Raw genomic sequence first — 23,114 nt, forward strand, 5'->3', positions numbered from 1 at the left:
CAAGTGTACGCACGTACTTTCTAGTGTTACATTTTTGTGACAGACATTATTTAATTACTGTTAATTCCGTACCATGTCTCAGTGCACTGAAACAGTGATTAAAAAACGCGGTAGGCCCGCACTCGCGTGATAAGTGTGCCTTACACCAACGTTGGAGAAAAGGGCGTTCCATTGCGAGGCCAATCCCGGGAGTTGGTTTGTCGAGTGAGAGACTACTTCCAGCGAGAGAAAATTAACAAAGGACCGATACTTCCAGTAGAAAAAGTTATCGAAAGAACTGCTGCGGCTTTGGAGATAGGAAAAAATACAGTTGTGAGAATTGGAAAGGAGAAAATACAAAGTGAACAGAGTGGCTTGAAACTGAACACTCCCGATAAGAAATATTCGAGGTGTAAGCCTGTTACGGAGCTGGACGCCTTTCAAAAAGATGCCATCCACTGCCATGTCTACGGATTCTTCGTAAGAAGAGAGTATCCCACAGTAAGGAAGCTACAAGTAAGTCTTGCAGAAGCAGATCTTTTTCGTAGAAGCAAATCATCTGTTGCCATTATATTAAAGAGTTGGGTTCCAAACACAAGAAATTTGGCAGCCGTAAAATATTAATGGAAAGAGGAGACATCATTGCTTGGAGGTGCAGATTTCTTAGAGAAATAAAAGATTTAAATTTTGAGGAAATAGTTTGGCTTGATGAAACTTGGGTAAATTCTGGGCACTGTAAAAAAATTGAACGGACTGATGATTTTGTTGAAGGTACGTTTCCTGTTCCCGTAGGAAAAGGGGGGAGGATAATTCTTTTGCATGCTGGCAGCTCTGCTGGATTTATTCCCAACTGTGCATTACTTTTTACATAAAAAAAAACCAATGAGTATCAAGAAGAGATGAACCACAAAGTATTTTCAAAATGGTTTCAAGATGCTTTACTTCCAAACCTAACGAGGCCCTCGCTCATTGTAATGGACAATACAAAGTACCACTCAAAAGTAGTTGACAAACCACCTAACAGCAGTTCTAGAAAGGATGAAATAATAAGAGTGGTTAAATAATCATGACATACAGTATGAAAAGGCGATGTTAAAAGCCGAATTGTTAGAACTTATTCAAAGAAACAAACCTCAGACAAAATATGAAGTCGACGAAATTGTGAAGAAACATGGTCACCGAGTACTTTGTCTGCCACCATACCACTGTCACTTCAATCCTATAGAATTAATCTGGGCTCAAGTAAAGGAATATGTTGCAAGAAGCAACAGGAAATTTAACATAAATGAAATATTACAGTTGACGAAAGAGGGGTTGGAACGTCTAACAGAGTCTGATTGGAAGAAGCTAGTAGACCAAACGAAGAATATATTCCTAGATGCTTGGAAAAATGAAGGGTTGATGGAAGAATCCGTTGAGCAGATGGTAATAAACATCGGCAATAACAGCTCCAGTGAAGAGGATTCGGACAGTGACAGCAGCGACAATGAAGAGGAAGAATGCGGCAGTAACGTGAATGGTATTTTCCCTCTCTCTCCGGTGGCAGAAAGAGTGTTGGACTTCGATGAACTGTAAAAAGCCGTATTGATTGATAGTTTGTAATGATTGGTAAATATTACACCTTACATGTTACTAATAAAATTTGTTAAATGCATTTTAATGGCACTACTTATTTCCTGGTTAAACTGTGCAGCAAAGTCAGTTGGCTTTTTGTATATGTACGGTTTAGTATTTAATTTACTCAGAAATAAAAGTAATTTCCAAAGAGGTTTTAACCGATTATAAAATGGGCGCTATTGAAAAATAAATGAAAAAATTATAAGACTTAAATAAAAATAATCGACTCACTAAATCTTACATTTTGTAAATAAATCCACGTTTTCTATATATTAAATTGATTTCCAAAATTGAATGATAAGAAAATAAAAAAAAAAACATCCTTCATCACAAATCTGTGGTTTAAAGTTAGTAACATTTAGTAATAAATTAAAAATATAACAAGTTTCGAAATATTTGTACAGATTTTTTGTCAAGTAATTAGATTACATTAAGTTGATCGATAAAAGTCACACTGAAGGAAATTTCATATCATAGTCGGATTGACGCCCTAGTCGCAAATTTTGCATTTTGGTCACCCTAGCAATTTAAGTTTAGACTCAACAATTAACAATTATTATCCTATAACGGTTTTAACAGGATACCTTTTATTGGTTAAAAATACTATCCTAAACGAGCTTTATCAGGTTCAAACTACAGTATCTTTATTTGTTTTAAGTTGATTTTTGACCGCGGCACAGTGGTCATTTCTATGGATTTGCTACGACTGAGTAAATAATTATAACTTAGCAGACTTGCATTTACTTAACGAATATAATTTTAGTTCTTTTCACTATACTCCTTGGTGTTTTGAAGGTAATTATTAATAACAGTAAAATGTACCATATTCAAATTATTATTATTAGGCCTATGTATATATTTTCAATAATACACCCGTGGTTTCAGTAAAAATCCTTTACAAGGTTTTGATTTTTGACTCAATTACTTATAAAATAACAATTCTCAAAACAACGAACGCTATTAATTTATCGCTTCGATAAATGTGTCCACATGTTTCCGCTGCGAACCACCCCTACCTAAAAGCGGTTGACGTGAACGCTGTGGATGAGTCAGACAGAACAACTTGGCAACACTGTAGCCGACCGGTTCCCGAAGAGCCCCGAACCTCGGCCATCGCTGCCGGGTCTCAATACCCTTCTGTCTTTAATTCAACTATAAATGTAAACAAATGTTTCTGTCTCCTTGGTAAACTTCAGCTAAAAATGTCAACAGCTGTTTACTGTTCTCAAAACATAAACACCTTGATATTTTACAATTACAATTACTAGCAACAATTTGTATGAATTTGATGCCAAGAAACTTTTGAAACTCATGTTGATAGATAAAGAATCAGTATTGAACTTTAAAAGGGATTTTTGTTGTTTTATTGTCAATGCGTGGCGGTGTTGCCACGGTAGTCCGGTGGTTTGTAGCCTACCTTCAAAATGAGTAAACACCGGCCGCGGTAAACTAACAAAACCTTATCCAATGAAATCTGTGTTAAAAATTAAATACAAAATTACAAACCCAAGATAACAACTTTAACGTGATCAATGCCGATCTTCTTGAACTACCTGGCCATGACAACATGGACAATGTGGAGTACCAGACTGACTCGGAAGTTGAGGATCCTGATTACGAGACCAACCCACGCCAATGGAGCGCTCACAACTGGATTGAAATGAAAGATATTCCTTTTACTAGACAGGAAGGATTTTTAGTTCCTTTGCCAGATATCAAATCTCCAATTAGTTTTATTATACTGCTTGTGGATATAGTTGCCTTAGAGGGCATAAACTACTTCTTCTTTTTTCTTATATTTTTATAAACTTATGTACTACAATATTTTGTTTATCATTTCAAGTAAACATTTAAATATATTTTGTTAAAATTACTCACCACATATTTGTAAATAATAACTGCATTTGAGTGAGTTAGCGGAGATGTATATAAACTTTTTCACATTTTTATAAACTCTTTTAAACATTCATTTTGGTTTACACATTTACGTATAAATATTGTTTATGTTCGTCTAAAATGAATAAAATACAGTTCACTTAGCTACAATGTATTAATTTGGAATATTATACTGCCATAAAAGGGCGTTCCCTAGTGCGAGCGGTAACTAGAGTTACCAGCTGGCAAGGAAGACTGTCCCCAGGAGCTAGCAGTAACCACAGTTACCGCATTCCCAACATGGTAGAGAGTGATAATTTTTGTGACTAATGAATAATTTTCATATATTTCTATCATATTTCATCCAAAAGTATATAAAAATATATTTAAAAAATTTCAGTATATACAGAACTCTATATAGCGACTTTTAGCAGCGAACGTGTTAATCTGATCTCAAGTTTCTGAGTTATGAATTTTAAAAGTTGTAGCTTGGTTGGAAACAACCAAAAACCATTACGTTTTTACTGGCGTAACTGTTTTCTTTCCTGAGGGAAAGAGACAATTGTTCCCGCACTTAGTTCTAAAAGGACCTTGGCGCCTACCTAACTTATATTTGTATCCCTTGAATCTGAGACTTTTACAGAAGCCAATCAGATTTGAGAGCTCCTGTTCTCTGATGTCCTTGGTGCTGAAGAGATATGCCCCTAGGAATCTTTTCCAAATTTAAGATATGGCAGGACAGTTAAGCAAAATATGCTCCGCTGATTCCTCCTCTTCTCCGCAGAGTCTGCATTCACCAGTCTGGCTAAGACCCATCTTGATGAGGTGTTTTCTAAGGGGGCCATGTCCTGTCAGCATCCCTATTATCATTCTTATATCCTCCTTACTCTGACCTAGGAGAGATGCCCACCCTTAAGCATAAGGAGAGATAAACATTTTTGATTGTCTTAATCCTGAGGCCCTACTCCAATTTTAAGTTTCTTGTCCTCTTTTCCCAATCCTTTACAAGAGCTTTGCTGTAGGAGAACGCGATCCCGCAACCCGGCTCTGGCCCCACCATAAAGGACTCTACTTCCTTTTTGGCGAGGGTATCTGCTTTTTCATTTCCATGAATGCCCTCATGGCCCGGAACCTGACCAAGTGTTACTCTATTTTCCTCAGCCAGTTCTACTAGAGCATTCTTGCACTCCCAGACTGCTTTTCAATCAAACGAACAGGTATCAAGTGCCTTTAGTACAGCCTGGCTGTTAGAAAGTATTATTTTTGCCCCTTTATTATTTTTTGCTTTATTTGCTCCTTTTGGCCTCATTTGTATGAGTCTTCTGGCGCATGATTCTATTGCCATGACTTCCGCTTGGAAGACCGTGGCATGTTTTCCCAGGGTCACTGCTAGGTTTGAATATATATGGTCCGCATATTCCGAATCCCTGCCTAGAGTCAAGGCGTGAACCATCTGTGTAAAACTTCTGGACTCCTTTTGTAGGGTAGGCCTCCTATTTAATCCATTTCTCCCTTTCTTCAATGTTGTCTTATTTTCGTTGCCATGGTAGTCTGGTGGTAAGTTAACATAACCTTGTCCAATTAAATCTGTGTTAAAATTTAAATACAAAATTAAAAACCCAATATAACAACTTTAAGAGCTACATTTAACATGATCAATGCTGATTCTTTTGAACCACCTAGCCAAGAGTAAAAGTTAAGATGCTATTTTAATAACAAACATTTTCATGTAGTAAGTCTAACATTACTTACTAAAAACAGTACACTTATACCTATCTATTATGAAAATTTGGTCTTAATTTGATCTCAAGTTTCTGAGTTATGAGTTTTTAAAGTTGCAGTTTAGTTGGAACCACCAAAAACCGTTAGGTTTTTTGTTCTTACTGGCGTAACTGAGAGTTATTATTTATAAATAATTTGTTTTATGTCTAAATGCAGAAATAAACAATCAAAATTAAAATTAACTCCTGTAATTGTAGTTCTACTAGTTATTTTGTGATTAATGTTCAAACACGGGTATCTGTACTTTTTGATCCGATAGTAAAGCGATTCGGACAGAGATTGACTAAATTAAGCATAAACAGTAGTTGTAACACAAAGACTTGACCTTCTATAATTTTGCCACCTCTATAAGTTTGCCCCCTCTAGTTGAGTCTCTTACCATAGCATTCATGACCGATACAGAAATTGTATTAGCAGATAAATCTTCAATGGTAACAGAGGACATTAAAAAAAAATGTGGTAATGAAGAAGAGGAAGATGTCATGACTAAGTTTATTATGATGCCACAGCTTAACTTAACCGGATAATGGTTTATTTTCAATAAGCCAATGCTTCATTAGTAGAAATGAAGACCTTGAAACATCTGCGTAATCGTTTTTTCCCGGAGGCAGTGCACCAAAGTTAATAAAAAGAGACTGAGTTTTATATAAGACAGTAAACACTTGTTTTTATTTCTTATCTTAAAAAAAGATTAACTAATCTCAGTTAAAAGAAATAATAAATTCGCTCTATTTTACTGTTATATTTGTAACAACTTTATTCCTTATTATCTGTAACCATTGTGTTTTTTAATTACTCCTGGTTTATCCAAATTTTAGTTTATCCACATCACTTTTAGTCCTAACTAATCTGGATGAATGATGTTGTACTGTATTTAATGGTAATAAATAACTACTGACTAATTTTTTATTTATTTTTCAACACAACAATTTTAGTTTTTTACAATATTTGTGGCCTAAAAAAATAAGAGTTTTGTTTTTCATTCTTGTTATATTGAGTTTGTTAAATATATAACAAATGGTTTTAATGTAGATAAGAAAAATGAATCTGTTTTAAATTAAATGGATTTTAAAATAAAAAAAATTAATAATACACAATATAAGGTTAAGTTAAATTTAAGTTACATATTTTTTTATATAAATACTGAGGCAAGGTACTAGATGATCGATTCCCAATTCAATAAAGTGTACGTATGAACCTATAGAGTTTTTCAGAGGTGTGAAAGGCTCAGAACCATTCTAAAATGCACAGCACAATGTCCACACTAACAGCACATGATATATCTATCTCGCCATCGCTGTTAGCCAAAACAGTCTATCTGTTCGATCGTTTTCATCATTATCAGAATCATCAAAGCAATAGTAACTTTTTTCATGCAGAACAAAATTCATCTGGAAAATTTTCTCGCATCATTCTATATAATCACTAATATTGCATGAACGTTCATTCCATAATCATAATTTTCAATATATAAATATCACATTATCTAGTTGGTAATTACATAAAAAGTAGTTGTCTAAATAAAATGAGTGTAGCAACAAGTATAAACAAAATAAAAATGGAACCAGACAATTTCTTTTACAATTTTACTCTTCTGAACAGATAAAAAGCCACAGTGAATCACCATGAATATATAACTGAAAATAAAATGAAAAAATAAGCCACTGCACTCTATTAGACACAACGCAAGCTATTTAATAGTTTTTCATCAATTCTCCAAAGTAAGTTTCCAATAATTTAAATTTACTCAAATGATTTTATCACGACCATTTTACTCAAATGTTTTCATTAAGACTACTTTTACTCTAATGTTTATGTTAAGGCTATTTTACTCACTTATTGAGCACAAAGTGTGAAGCAATCAACATAAAGAGAGAAAACTCATTGCCTTGACACGAATATCCCTTAGAAGCAATTTCAAAGGCAAGTCTGCCTAGACCCGAACCTGGTACCAGTACTTGAATTTTGTCAGGTTCACTGAAACAAGAAACAAAGTATTTTTGTTAAGATAATTTAAGACAATACATAGTCTGTTCGCACCTAGGCATGTTTCAGTCCATGCTACAATAGGGATGTAATACTCCTGGTCCCAACATTACAAATATTTATATTCATACAGTATTATAATTGCTGAATGAAAAAACTTTTGATATATAAAGTATTATAAGCAGTGACGTGCATTGGGTAAAATATTAGGTGAAGCAGCAATGTTGCCTAATAATTAATAATTGGCTTTGTAGTTGATAAAACTGATGGGGAGATAAGGTGTAGGGGAGTCTGGAGACAATAATAAAAAACCAATACTGAATAGATAAAAAGTATACTTCCACTAACTTTAAACTACTGTATATTTTAAACATTTACTTGATTTAATATATAGAGGACAAACCAAATAATTTAATATGTCTGTTTACTAACCATATTATACGCACTGAACACTGAAGCAAATGTAGAAACACACTGGGGCTAAAGATCGGGCGGACTCGGTTACGCTCAGCCATGCTTAGCAGTCAAAAGAAGCTAGTATCCTCTCGTCCATTTCTAGATGTTGTTTTCTCCGTCAGGCCCCTCACCTAGAGTAATGTGTGCGAGCTACTGATGCTATCACTAAATCGCTTCAAAAGATGTCAGCTGGGATTGTTTATAGTGCACAGAGAATTTCTCAAAATTTTTAAATGTAAAGACCCATTAAATTACCTCATTTGAAAGGGTCTTGACAATAGAAGAATAACAGTGGAAACTAGAACTTTCTATCTCAAACCAGTGCAAAATGGCGGTTCATTGAGATTAATTAAAAGTTAATTCAGGCAAAACATGAACATTCACATACAGAGGGTAAATAACTTCAATAAACAGCCACTTTCTGTACAAACTCAAATCTATTTTACAGTTATTACCTACTGCAGGGCAGGCCTCCCTTATCTTATCAGTTTTGAGGATCATGTTCAGTTTCTGATTAGAATTAACAAAGTTAAGATGTGTTTTTGTGATACTTTACATTGAATTGGAGTGTTTAACAGAATCTGTGTATCACAAAAATTGGCCCAAAACTTAAATCTCGAAAGTACAAAATATGAAAGTGATACCCTTTAATCAAGGAGGTCAATGGAAAATATTTCAGACAATGGAACTTGCTCTTCCTTAAGAAGATTAGTTTTAGTCGAGGAACAAAATCCTCAGCCTCAAGAAGCAGCTGATGCTATTGAATCAAAAATTCTAAACTTAAAAGAAGATGACCTGGAAACATCACTAACTTTAGCTGCTGAGGTAGGAAGTGTCTTGCTAGTTGAAAACGGGAAGTTAAAAGAAGAACTAAATAATATGGAAAATAACAATAAAGCCAGCTTTAACTCCAATTACACCTGCTGCTAAAAGAATGCCATGAAAAAAATACTGTGGATTACTTAAAGGCCCAAAAGCTCAACTAAGCAAATGAAAAAATCAATTTAGTATATCTATGCAAATGGCGAAATCCCAAGTAGTATTTACACCTAACGAACTTGTAGAGGCAAATGATTTACAGAATACCACTGATGTTTTAAATAATTACAGAATCCTCTTCATTGTGTAAAACTCCTGAAATCTGGAGGGATGGCATTGATGGCACAACCAAAAATATAGTTGAGTGGGGGAGACAGCCAAACCCCGTCAGAAAATCTGACCTCAACATTGACGACACAATCAAAATTACAGTTGAGTGGGGGAGACAGCCAAACCCCGTCAGAAAAACTTACCTCAAAATTGACGAATCAACCAATGATTACCAATTCAAAAACTTTGACAGCAGGAATCAGCCAAATCTGAACACAAAAACTGCCCGTAATAATAGTGATAAAGAACATAAAAACAAAAACCCTCCCCTCAACGCTAAAGTCAAGAGAACTGATGAAAATTACAATGACTTTTGTAACATTAACATAACCTACATGGAACATATGAAAGAACACTACAGCTACCCACTAACATCAGTACGACTGCCCACTGGTCACCTCTGATGATACAACACAAGACCAGATTACAAAGCTAACTAACTAGTCCAGTAAAGAAGAAAGAGGGAAACAATGCATATTTTATTTTAGACCAACCTCCACATGAACAAATAAACCACAATTATTTAGAATCCCGTCCAGAGGAACAGGAAACCCCATGACAACTAACAAAATGCTTTCAAACAAACTCACCATCCTTCATCAAAACATGCAAAAAAATTAGTAATAAAAAAAACAGTCTGAACCACTTTTTAGACAAAACTGACCCAGACATTATCATCCTCAGTGTATATGGGCTGAAAAAGGAGCAAATAGAATACACTAGGCTGCCAAACTATTGCCTTAAAACGCACTTTAGCCGAGAAAAACATAAAAAGGAGGTGTTGCCATCTATATTAAAACTGAATTTGGAACATTTGTACAGCAAGTAAATGTAGGAAATAATAAACAACTTGTATGTGAGATGGCAATGATTAAAATAGTGTCAGGGAAAACACAAATATATATTCTTGGTGTATACAGAACCCCAGCTGGACAGCTTGAGGAAGCACTAAGTCTTCTTTCAGCAACAATTGAGGACACCAGAGCAGAGAACCATACAATTCTTGTAATGGGAGATATAAATGTTGATAGTTTGAAAATAGACAAGGATAACCAAATGCTAAATGACACCTTAAGCAGTCACAACATCAAAAGATTACCACTCCCTGGAGGAACACGGAACACTCCCATATCTGCTTCATCAATAGACTTCATCTGTACAAACCTACACGAGGAATAAATAACTTCAACTGTATGTAATTCATGCTAGAATTTCTGACCACACTGCCCAACATACTATGTAAAATTAAGTATAAATTAAAATTATATCTTCAGACGAGTGCAATATGCAGAATACTAAACAAGAAACTTGAAACAAACTCTTATGTATCCAATATTTAGAGAATACATACCAGTGTTCGGGAGAAAAGTTTTTCAGTACTTCATCAATGATTGGCTGGTAACATGTATTACGTTCAGAAGCACCCTCTTTGCTCCAATCCCTCACAAACTGCTTCAGTGTTGTTTGCACCCTTTCCAAATCCATAACAGAAGGTTCTTCTTCCACTAACTTAGACAAAATAAATGATCTGAGACTGCTTTATTTCACAGTACACCAAACTATACTAATACACAACTATACTAATACAACTTCAAAGTGATTGTCTAATAATATTTGTAGTGTGGTGTTTTTATTGATATTTTGATTCTCATTGTTACAGAGTATTGTTTACCACTCTTTTAAAATGTTATTGAAATTTGAAACATAAGGTGTGTTTCTTCTTTTAACCATCCAATGCTACTATTACAAAAGACTACAACTGATATGAATGTTCTGTGTGGGGAAATTGTCATACATATTACCAGAAAGAGAAGGAAGAAAATGTGAAAGTTAAGCAATAGGGAAGTTTCCTCCACAACCTAAACATAATAATAATTAAGGCAACACAGTGTGTTCTGATATTAATGGTTTTAAACTTTTCTTCAAATCTCTTCATTTTGACAAATAAATGGTAAAAACTGTGTACATTGCTGCTGTTTAATGTGTTCAGTAAAACTTTGTTATGTACATAAAACACTTTATCTCTTTTTTGTTATTTATGTGTTTAATTATTTTTATTGTTAAGGTTATGGAGAAATAAGAATGCAAATATAAACTAAACTCTTTGTTTATGTGAACTGCATATTACTTTACATTATTATTATTTTGCATATTTAGAATAAAAGTTAGTAAAATTACTGTTTATTTTGTAACGAGTTTATTGATAGGTTTAGATAATATTTCATCTGAAGTGAAATAGGACATTTACAATATTATCTACAAACTTTTGATAAGTTTGATAAAATTACTTTTTGTAGTTTTTTGTATGTATAACATGTCAAATGTGTCTATTGTGCAATTCCATGTCAAACAATATGATGAACTTTTTATTTTTCAAGTAGTTTAGGATAAGTTAAAAGTCATTGATGATAATTCATCTGTAAATGGAATGGGACAGTTACAATATTATTTGTAATATTTCTATAAGTTTGAAATAAATTGTTTTATGCAGTATTTTATATGTATTGTAGTACCATGTAAAACAATAAGGTAAAATAATGTATTATATATGCTTTTTATTCAGTTTTTTATGTTATTTTCTATGATCTAACTGAACAAATATATAAATAGTGTATATACATAAATTTACTTCAAATTAGAAATAAAAAAATGTTATTTTTTATTTTTCTTTAAAACAAATATATTTGTTACATTGCTCTTCTGAGAATAGAACAATAATGTCACACATGTGGGTGTCCTGTGATGCATTAAGAAAACATTTTTTCGATACTTGGTATTTTATTGCATCTATTTTACCAAATTTTTCTTAGTACTTATCACAGGACACTGTACATTACATTCAAACAACAGTTTATAAAAATTGATTGATTAGTTTTTATAAAATATTGTCTAGAAGCTTGCAAAACTGCAATTTATACACATGACTTGGGGGAAATAGCAGTGGCCTTTAGAGGGTTAAGAATTATTTTTATAAAAAAAAGGAATTATTACATTTGGTAGGGAGCAAATAAGTTTAAGCAAATAAAAACATTAACACTTAAATAAACCAGCAAATGTGAGCTTTAAGTCCTCGATTTGGCATTAACTCTGAATGTGTATAGTGACTTCGCCATGAGCTCACAGTACATGTATAATAGCTGTCTCTAGGTCACTTGTATCTCATAGTACCATCTTTTCAGAATTAAGAGATTTTAATAAAAATTTAAAATATATTTAGGGAACTAAACAACTTGTAAAATAAATATATGATTGTAGGGTATGATCGAAACCCACAAAATGCATTGAATTTAACAAATATGTTATATTAATTAATAAAAATTAAATACAAACTAAAACTTAAAAGTAGTCACAGTTTATTGGTTACACTCAGAGATGTAAATTTTCCAAGATATTTTTCAAATTGACAAATACTATATGAAACATATTAAATTTCACATAGTATTTGTCAATTTGAAAAATATCTTGGAAAATTTACATCTCTAAGTGTAACCAATAAACTGTGACGACTTTTAAGTTTTAGTTTGTATTTTATTTTTAATGTTGTTTTTTACCTAAATATTATTTGAAAATCTTGAAATCCTTAATTAATTAATATAAATTGGCTATTCTATTTTAGGCACCAGCATATTTGATAAGACTCTGACTGATTAGTTCTATGAGTCACAAGTCAAAATATCAGTATATAAAAAGTAATCATACAAAAACAATAGAACAGAATTGTTTACAATAGAACATACAATCTAAACAGAGTACACTCTTGTAACAATTTTTACAATTACAATTATAATTATTCCTACTACAAAACACTATCAGTCTCATCAAGAAATGGGTATCACGAGAGAGGATCATGAAGACTTCCCGATCAAGTAAGACTTTAAATACTTTGTAAAACTGTTTACATTTGTGTGCATTTTTATTACATTTGGAAGTAAATTGTAGAGTTTAGGATAAAAATAAAAAAATTAGTTTTTGAAAAGGTTGAAAACTAATTTCAAATTTATTCAATATATAAATATATAATAGTTCAGAGTCTATGGTAAGACTGGTTCAGTCTTAATAGGTCTGAAATCAGGTAATTTCTGTGCTGTGTTTTATGATCATGAATTAAATGTGGAAAAAGATTTTTATTTTGAAAAATGAACTTTGTCGATTGAAAAATGAACATTGTCAATTGAAGAATGAGAATGAAGACCAAGGTTTGGTCCCAATAGATTGGAAATGATCTCTACAGCTTTCATCTGGTTCATTCCCCAGACAACCCTCAACACCCTCTTTTGTTGTGAACTTATTCAGAGGCAAACATAGAAAGTTTCTTTAGGGTGAATGTAGATGAATTTAACTGCTTTGATAATGCGTTTATATGGGTATTCCATTTCAGGTAAAAATCAAGATGGACCCCTAAGAAACTTACAGAAAAAGTGGTGTTTATTGGATTACCACCAAATTTATAAATATTAAGAACATTTTGGGAGGTTTAAGAATAAAATTCCACAATTTTTAGAAAAGTTTAAGAACAGATTATATTGGTGTAGAATGTCAGAAATCAAAGATAACATGGTTGTATACTGTTCTAACAGGGTAATAAGTGATAGTTATTTAGAATAAGACTAGAGTCATCCATGAAAAGGGTTATAGCAGGTACGATTCTGTTGAAATATGTTTTAGAAGATCATTAATGTATATGAGAAAGGAAGGGGTCTGAGCATAGATCCCTGAGGCACTCCGTCTTAATAACAGAAAAATCAGAGAAATACTGCTGGGAATTATTATGAATTTCAACACAATGAACGCGTTCCAGCAAGTACGTTTTAAACTATTGATGTACCAATGCTTGAAATCCATAATTTTCAAGTTTATTAAGAATTATATGATAATATATAGCTTCAAATGCTCTGCTGAGGTCACAAAAAAGGCCAAGGGTGTGCTCTTTAGAATCAAGAGATGATATAATTCTTTTTATAGAGTTAGCTATGCCAAGTTCGGTGTTTGACCTAGGTTTAAAGCCATATTGACTTCGGGTTAGCATTTTATTAATTTCCAGGAAATTACAAATTCTTCAATGCATGATCTTTTCAAATACCTTTGCAAATATTAGGATTATCGTTATTGGTCTGAAGTAATCAGGATATAACTTTTTATGGCTTTTTGGTAAAGGTATGATTTAGTTTATCTTTAGATCAGATGGAAATATCCTTTTACTTATAGAAGTATTAAAAAGTTGAGTGAGAATAGGAGAGAGTTCGGAAACAAACTCCTTAAAAAGAAAACTTATGATTTGCCATTTTTTAAATGAAAGAAATACTTCTGTGATTTCATTGTGGTTGACATTAAAGAAAAAAGAAAGACAGGCAGGTATTTGAAATCATAGAGGGTTCGTGTTGAGAACGCTCAGTGCAGGGGGTTAGTAAATGTGCCAATCTATCAGCCACATTGATGAAAGTATTATTAAGAGATGAGGCAATCAGAAAAGGATCAGTAATTATCTCTGTCTCAAGTTCTAGTTTTCACACCTTTTTTGAAAATTTCTCTTTAGGTTTGCAGCTATAAACCAAAAAGTATTGCTTTTGGGGTTTGTCTTGACCTCCCAAGTTGCCTAAACAGGGTTACTGCTTCTAGAAATAGTTTCCAAAGCCTGTCTGGATTTACTTTCAGCGATAAGATTACTGTGACGGCCCCTTAGAAGTCTATGGTAAGCCTCAAGTTCAGAAGGACACTGAAAAATATAAGCATCCTGTAACAGCCGTAGGCTCTCCATCACCTGCCGGTACTATACTAATGCTTTTTTTCATAGTTATAAATTAGTTTCTTTTGAAAATAGAAGGAACCATGTAGGGGGAGGCGTTGCAATTTTTTCAAAGACTTTTCTGTGCACTGAAATCATGGAAAATGTAAAAAGCTTGAGTGTGGAATCACATATAGAGTTGACAGGTGTATCAATTTCTTTCCTTAGAATTAATGTAGTTGTTATCTACAGACCTCCAACTGGTAATTTTTCAATTTTTATAATTAGACTTAATGAATTATTTCTTTGTCTTGAGTCTTCTAGTTATAGTACAATATTATGTGGAGATTTGAATATACCCTTTCACAATCTGACTAATCAAGAGTGTGTAACTGTTATTGACATGTTTAATTTATATAGATTTGTAACTCTTGTAAAAGATTCCACAAGAATAACATCCATTGGTAGCAGTATTATTGACAATATTGTGACTAATATGGACTTTAATAAAATTTGCTCATAAAAAATCTTGACGTATCTTTTTCAGACCATATAGCTCAAGTGGTATATTTTGATATTTCACCAGGTGTGCCATTTAAAAAAACATCTAAATAAAAAAAACATTATTTTACAAACAATGCTTTTGCTACAATTTCAAATTTATTGCAGGCGGAGAGATGGGACAAAGTTTATAATGCTACTGACACAAATGAAAAATTTGCTATTTTCTCAAGAATTTTTAGGTATTATTTTGATATAGCTTTCCTGCTTAAAACAAAAAAAATCTATGTTTGAAACATAGCCACAGAGGTGGATAACTCCGGATTTAATACGTGACCATGAAAACATTCGTTTTTTACTCTCCTTATCACGGACATCTGAAATCGAACAAACTGATAGGAAACGTGAGTACAAAATTGAGGTTGACAAAGTAAAGCAATCTTTTCATGATAACCAAATCATTCAAAAAATTGTTCAAAATCAATCTGGAAAACAGTCAATGACACCTTGAAATTTAAACCACAAAAAAATTATTAAAATATTGAACTAAGTGTCAATGGCAAACAAAAAAGGAATTGTAATGCTAAGTATAAGTATTTTAACAGTTTTTTTTCAGGACTGGGGCTGCAACCCCTATCACGGCCTAGTGGGGCTTACAACCCTGTGGATGGTATCGGTGCACTCTTGAATAGTATGTATCTTTCCGAGGTGTCAGTTTCAGAGGTTGAGACAGCAGTGAGGCGGCTGAGGAGTACAAATGCTGCTGGGGTGGATGAGATTCCTTGCACAGTGTTAAAGAAAATTTCTCCTTCTATAAGGGTAGTATTCTCTCATATTTGTAATTCCAGTTTATCTTCAGGTATATTTCCAAACCTCTTAAAACTTAGTAAAATCATTCCAGTCTACAAATCTTGGAGTAAACATCTACCTGAAAACTATAGACCAATTTCAATTCTGTCCTCCTCAAAAATTCTCGAATCAATAGTTTGTCAAAAACGTGGCTTTTCTAGAAATCAAAAACATTCTCTCTACTCAGTAGCATGGCTTCTGCCAAGGGAAATTCACTACATCAGTCATCTTCAATTTTATAAATGAACTAGCGCTTTCTTGGGACAATAGACTTCATTCCCTTGGTGTTTTCTGTGATTTAAGCGAAATGTTTGATTCCGTTGATCACAATATTCTCCTTGAAAAACTAGAGAAATACGGAGTTAGAGGTCACTCTTTTCAATTCATGAAATCGTATTTGTCTGATAGGAATCAGACCGTCTAAATCCATGATGGCCAAAATAAAGTTTCCTCATTGTATAGAGCCATTACTTGTGGTGTTCCTCAAGACTCTATTCTTGGTCCTATATTATTTCTCATTTATGTAAATGATCTTTCAAAAATTTCAACACATCTCAAAGTTACGATGTTTGCTGATGATTATTCTCTTCTTGTGTCCAATAAATCCCCACATTTGACTATATCGAATTCAAACATCCACTTGCAAAGTTTAAATCAGTGGTTCATTTGAAATAAACTAAGGTTAAACATCAGCAAAACTAATATCATCCAGTTTCATCTGGGAAACACAAACCAGTTTAATATTCAGGGTCTTATTAAACTGGGAAGCGAGGAAGCCAAGCAAGAAACTTCAGTTAAATTTCTGAGTTTATATATCGATAATAGGCTCACATGAAGCGGCCATGTAGAACACGTCTGCAAAAGGCTTCGAACTATGGGATTTGATCTCGCCAAGGTCTGTAGCCAAGATGTTCTATGGGCAGTATATTTTTCTCGCGTTGAATCAATTTTGAGGTACGGGTTGATGTTCTGGGGTCCATCCAGCATGATAAATTTCAATATAGTATTTGTCCTCCAGAAATGGAGTCTGCGAATCATCTCAGGACGTAGGAGGTTCGAGACTTGTAAACCTCTTTTCAGTGAATTAAAAATCCACTATGAGCTATGCTCTTTTGTTCAGGGTAATCCAAAGCTTTTTGTAAGCAATGGATACTACCATCAGTATCCGACCAGATCAAGAGAGCTGATATTTGTGGCTGCACATAGTACCAGCGCATTTGAGAGTGGTCCATACCACTTAGGTGCAAAAGCATATAATAAATTACCATTAGATATTAAAAATGAGCACAATTTATGTTTATTTAAACAAAAACTAAAGACACATTTTCTTGATAAATGTTATTACTGTGTAAAAGATTTGTTAGGTTAGACTTAGTTCTTAGTATTTGACGTGTAATGTAAATATGTATTTTGCATTTATAAATAAAGATCTTGAATCTTGAAATGGTAAAAAAAATTTTATTTATAAAAAACTCAATATTGATAAATAAAAACAGTTTATTTATAAGTACAATAAATTACATTACTTACTAGTAGATACAGCAATCCAGGGATTCAATCTGTTAGTCCTGATACTCACAGGATTTTCTGCATTTAAAAGTCATGAAATTTTACTCTGTCATTATTGAGAATGTTTGTAACAAAGAAGTATAATTGTCAACCAAATGAATCAATATTAGGTTTCACCACTGCAATAAAATAACAGTAATACAATAATAGTGAGCTACCACTTTTAAAGGAAGAGCTTATAATGTTAGATTAGAATTACATATTTTAATAATCGCTTAAATAGTTAATTTTTTTTATATTTATGGCAAGCATTAAGCACAGAAAATGAATGCTTAACAACAAGGATATTGTACATTGGCTAGCAAAGTAAGAGATATGGGTTTGATGTTTGTATTTTTAATTTTTTTTTTAATATTCGAACATAATTTATCTTATTCAATTTACCCACTCATTGTGTATTTAAAACAAAACCTAAATACAAGAAAATAGGATGATGATAGACATCTATATTTAATTTAATGAATTTGTATTTATATTTAATTTGATAAAATAATAGATTATAAATAGTGCCAAGTTTTCTCCTATCTCTAGATAGTACAATTGTATATTGTGAATAAATAATTGAAAGTGTAAATAATTTCAGATAAATTATTGCCACACTTAATTATAAAACAAACAAAAAACAAATTTTTTCAATCCCGGGATTTATCCCAGGATCCTGATATTAAAAAAGTAGTTTGCGACTGCAACCCATAATTACGATTCGACTGCAACCAATAGGTGAGTGCTAACTCTGTACTGACAGAGCCATGCGTATAGTGCAATGTACTGACAGAATGTCACAGGTAGGATTTATCTGGGTACAAGTTGGGCTTCTTACGTAAGTAGATGTTAGTTTTTTTCTCATACTAACATATTTGCCCTCGGTAGAATAAGTTTAAGTTACATGTATGATAGTTAAAGATATGGGTTAGGAAAGATAAAATATGGGTAGCATATAATCAGAATATGTGCAAGGCAGTTATGGTTAGGTAGATTTGTTTTCAATACGGCCAGACTCCAATGTGTTATAAAAGTTTATAGTGGATTAATTGTGTTATTAATTAAAAGTATTGGTTTCATCTTGTATGCTGTTCAGATATCACCAACATGAAGGAACAAACGGTTGTATATCAAGTACAAAGTGACCTTCTTTGCTATATAATATTTTAAAACGTTATTATAATTTGATAAATACAATAAGGACAACAATGATTAAATATTGCATTTAATTATATTGTGTACATTTTTAAATGTTTAATCATTTTTTATAAACTTCTTTGCTTGCTTTGAATTTTTACTTGAGCTAGAAATGCTATTTCATAAATTTAACAAGTGAATCTTTTTTATAAAAACATATGAACATAAAATAAATTATATGTTTTAATGAATTTTTTTGAGTTAAATCCTTTTCTTTAGTCCTGTATTATTCCTCCTAATTTTTAATTTTAATCTTTTTATGGTTGGTGTCCTTACTGTATGGACGTCGTAACTTTCACTAAATCCACCAACATCTATACAGAGCGGACATACTTCATATTTTAACAAAAGCTTTAAAATTTGCCACAGTGACATTTTGAAATATGGAGAACAAAAGTAACTACCTTTGTTGGTCTATGACTTGTATCTAGGCAAGCAGCATCCATAATGTACAAGACATTGCCATTTTTCCTAAATCACAGATGTCCATTTACTGGAGACACTCGGTTTTCTGTAACCAATTGCCTTTATATTGTAGCAAAATCTTTAAAATTCACCATAAATAAACTAAAAAGTATGGACAGCAAGAATAATAATTCTTCGTTGGTCTACAATTTTGTCCAGCCTGTAACTGTGAACTTTAAGAATAACAAGTAAATGGCTGAAATTGTAATAGAGGCCTATTTTTTGTATGGGCTAAAATAGGCCAATATTAGACTGAATTATGCCCATCTAGAGACTTTTATTTTCCTTCAGTCAATGTTTCTGTCTTCAATTTGAAGAATCCTTTAGTAATAAATAGTATACAAGAAACATGAATATTACCTGTATATTGTAGAATACACATGACCTTTGGGTAAACTACTAATCTTCATTTACAATAAAGGTAAGTCTAATTTTTTATACCTACATTTTTTATGTAATGCAACACAAGAAATGTCTATGCATTAATAGGAATTATGGTTTATTTAAATTAGTAATATATTACAATGCATTGTAACCAAAGCTATTATAATACAACTTAACTTCTAAAAGTAGAAAATGTATCTTTAACAGTCAGTGTATTGTTTGGTGCTATAAATGTTTTTTTTTTTATAGACTACAATACTTTAAAAGTTATACATACCTCTTGGCTGGGAGCAGGAGCATTGGCATTTTCAAACATGAAAAATACATCTTTGACAATTAAGTCAATAAGGCTTTGGTTATGTTGTACACATTTCTCAACTTCTTGTAAACTCTCCTTGTATGTTTTCAAGAGATATTGTTGACGTTCTGGTAATGATTCCAGAAGTTGTCTATTGGTAGTGAACTTTTTGCTTAAGTGTGATCTAGAACACACATTAACTTGATTTATTGGGTGTGTAAAAAAATAACTTGACAACACTTGAAATTTTTAGAACAGAGTTTGAACTCAAGGAATTACATTGATTCATAATTAAAGAACTAACCAACAGTTATAAATAAATGACAACAGCTTACTCTGATTGGTTACCCCTGGATATCAAGAATGACTTTTTTCAAATCAGAGTGAGAGTACGACTTTGTCACGTAATCGTTATTAACGTGATCTGACACTGGAGAAGTTATACGATCTGGGACGTGATCTGAGGTCAGGAAAGCACCGATTGGAAATGACCCTGACCATCAGTGCAGGCTTCGATGGCGCCACCTCGTATTTCTGATAGAAAAACATTCCTCAAGATACATCCCCAAATTCAATCTCAGATCACGTGAGAGCTTGTAAAGGTTACCTTTAACTTTGGTACTACTAGTAACATATTTATGATGATACAATCTAAACCTACTTATATCACATAATAACATTCAATAACTAGAACCATTAAATACCATTCCTAACGTCATTGCCTGCACGAAATCGCTTCGGCTGATACTGGTTCTGAGTAACCTAATACCAGAAAGTCGTTATGGGAATGCCAAATTATTCAGCTCAGCTGTTATTGAAATAACAGAATTGCTGGTAACACGTTATCACGGTAATAGGTTACCGCTGCATAACCTGTTACTGACACTAATATACAATTACTGACCTATCTGTAATTGCCACAAGTACAATGGCGGTATATATGTTTTATTTGTGTCGGAAGGTGTTAAACACGATTATCTTTCAAAATAGTAAAAAATAAGTAAATATTAACACTTACATTTTGTTTGTTACATTTAATAATTATACATAGTCTAGATAGTTTTTTGTTTATCATAATATTATTACTTTTAACAATATAAAAACAGCCGCACTGTACTGTAATTTGAAATAACTATATGTAATTTGGTTTAAGTAATTATATTAAGGATTTGTTACTCATAAATAGGGTCATTCCATGTCCAACCAACAAACGCACTCAACCTGGCCGTTTTAGATTTGGTTGAAACTTTGAATATTTATACTTTCTGATATCCTGAACTCAAATATTTAAAAAAAAAGAGCTGAGAGTTAGCTCATTTTATAAAAGGTTTCATGTCCTTTAACTCAAACACTTTAGGTGAAACAATTTTATAATGCAACTAAACAATTTTTTTTAAGTGTTGAGTTGTTTTTTTTAATTTCTTTAAAGTTTACAGATATGTTTTTTGCATAATTTTGTTAGTACACCATAAAAATTTCAGAGTGGAACTATGATGGGATTAGGAGACATGTTAAAAATACAACACTGGTATCACAACATTTGTAGCACTAACACCACTGGTATATATGTATTAGACTATAGGAAACATTACTTTGGAAATGAAATATAAACACTTTTTCTGTAGTTGTTACAGAACAGCAAAACCTAGTATTCTTTTAATTTTGTAAAAATGTGTAGGCCAACTAATAATAATAAATTTTAAAACACGTCTTATTTATTTCTACTGAAACTGTAACTATTAATTACGTAAATAAATTACTTCTTATATAGATTTAACTTACTAAATTTCTTCTCTCATGTCTCCATTTCAGACAATACACTCCTTAAACATGTTAATATTTTTAATTTCAATATAGTTTATGTTTCTGGTGATTTTTTAACTTCACATCCTAGTATTTCCTTTTTCATTTTCAATTGGAGTTTCTTTGTTGCTTTAGTGCTTTCCAACTCAAGATGGTACACTCTTCCAGTATGGGTTGTGGGATCTACTTTGGTTAAGACATCGGTCATATTTACTAATACTATGCCTGGCACCCTGGGCCATTTAAATTAAGGCGATGGACCATGGGGTTCCAGAAAACCTATTTTAACATGTTCTTTTTCTGTATCAATGACAAAACCTAACTGCCATTCCTTGTAGCATAAAATATGACAAAACCAACAATTTCATCTAACACTAAATCACTGTCAACATCATTTTCTGAAACCACTTCTTTGATGCCATTTGCAAAGGAGTAAGTTTTTACTAAACTTTTGGTTTGTAGTTGTGAAACTGTTGTGTTCCTTTCACTGTTTTGGCTTCTTCCAATCTTGTTATCAAAAGTATTTTCTCATGATCATAATCTTTATTACTTGAATAAATAAAACTAATATTGGTTATATTTACTTTAGTCTAGTGATGTAAAATTCCCGGGAATTTAAAATCAAGGAATGTTCCCATGGAATATTGCCGGAAATATTTCCAAGATTCACCACAATTTATGATTAATTACCAAGATAACTAAAAAACTGTAAATTAATAGGTAAAAGTAGTAATTATATGGTTAAATCAAACGCAAAAATTAAAATATATTTTAAAATAAAATTATAATTCAATATAATTCTTGGGAATTTATAATTTTAAAAGCAAAATTGCTCAACTTAATAATTTATAGGTCAATGTGGTAAGTGTACAATAAAATAAAACACAAATGCTTTTATATGTAAAAAATATTATTATTATTATTCTTGTTTGGGTTAAGTTGTTTATATGTTAATTATATGAATCTTAAATATAAAATGGAGAAGTATGTCCGTTGGAAATACATAATAAAAATATGAAAAAATAACTAGAATATAAAATTTTATAAAAATCAAATTAAAACTACTAAAAGGCAAAAGATTTAATGGGTTATACAGTATCTTTACTTTCAATATTCAAGCTTTTTTAAGTCCCCTAGTCACTGTCACTTTCAAAGTCCATGAAACCTTCTTGATCGTTCTATTCTTTTTCTACATTTCCTACATCTCCTTCAACCTCCGAGGATTTGCTTGTCTTCTTCCTGTCCTCCTGTTTCCTCTGGGATGCCTTCTGCTTGCTTGCTTGGTTATTTCTTTCTTCTCCTGTTTTGGAGCAGGAGTATTCATGAGCTTACAATTGTAAGAAAGAAATGTCGGTTTCACTACTCGCTCAGACGAAAGGCAGTTTCTCTTCCTGGAATGCATCCCAGAAAATGTACTAAATGTACACTCTGTGGCAGCTGAAGTTACTGGTGCCCCCAATATTCTTATAGCTACAACTGCCAAGTCACAAGTACCTCTCA

General features: G+C 32.4%; 1 protein-coding gene across 2 annotated transcripts in view; it reads right to left on the reverse strand.

The window, feature by feature from the left end:
- LOC124369340 (carnosine N-methyltransferase) overlaps nucleotides 1–23,114 on the reverse strand; it is a 67,625-nt gene that overhangs the window by 38,978 nt on the left and 5,533 nt on the right. For both annotated transcript variants that reach the window (XM_046827312.1, XM_046827313.1), the window contains exons 2-4: nucleotides 19,791–19,995; nucleotides 10,196–10,353; nucleotides 7,090–7,230 (exon numbers count right to left, since the gene is read on the reverse strand). In XM_046827312.1, coding sequence (XP_046683268.1) covers nucleotides 7,090–7,230; nucleotides 10,196–10,353; nucleotides 19,791–19,995 — 504 coding nt within the window. The remainder of the gene's footprint in view (nucleotides 1–7,089; nucleotides 7,231–10,195; nucleotides 10,354–19,790; nucleotides 19,996–23,114) is intronic.

The sequence above is a fragment of the Homalodisca vitripennis genome, chromosome X (assembly GCF_021130785.1).
Source record: "Homalodisca vitripennis isolate AUS2020 chromosome X, UT_GWSS_2.1, whole genome shotgun sequence".
NCBI lineage: Eukaryota > Metazoa > Arthropoda > Insecta > Hemiptera > Cicadellidae > Homalodisca > Homalodisca vitripennis.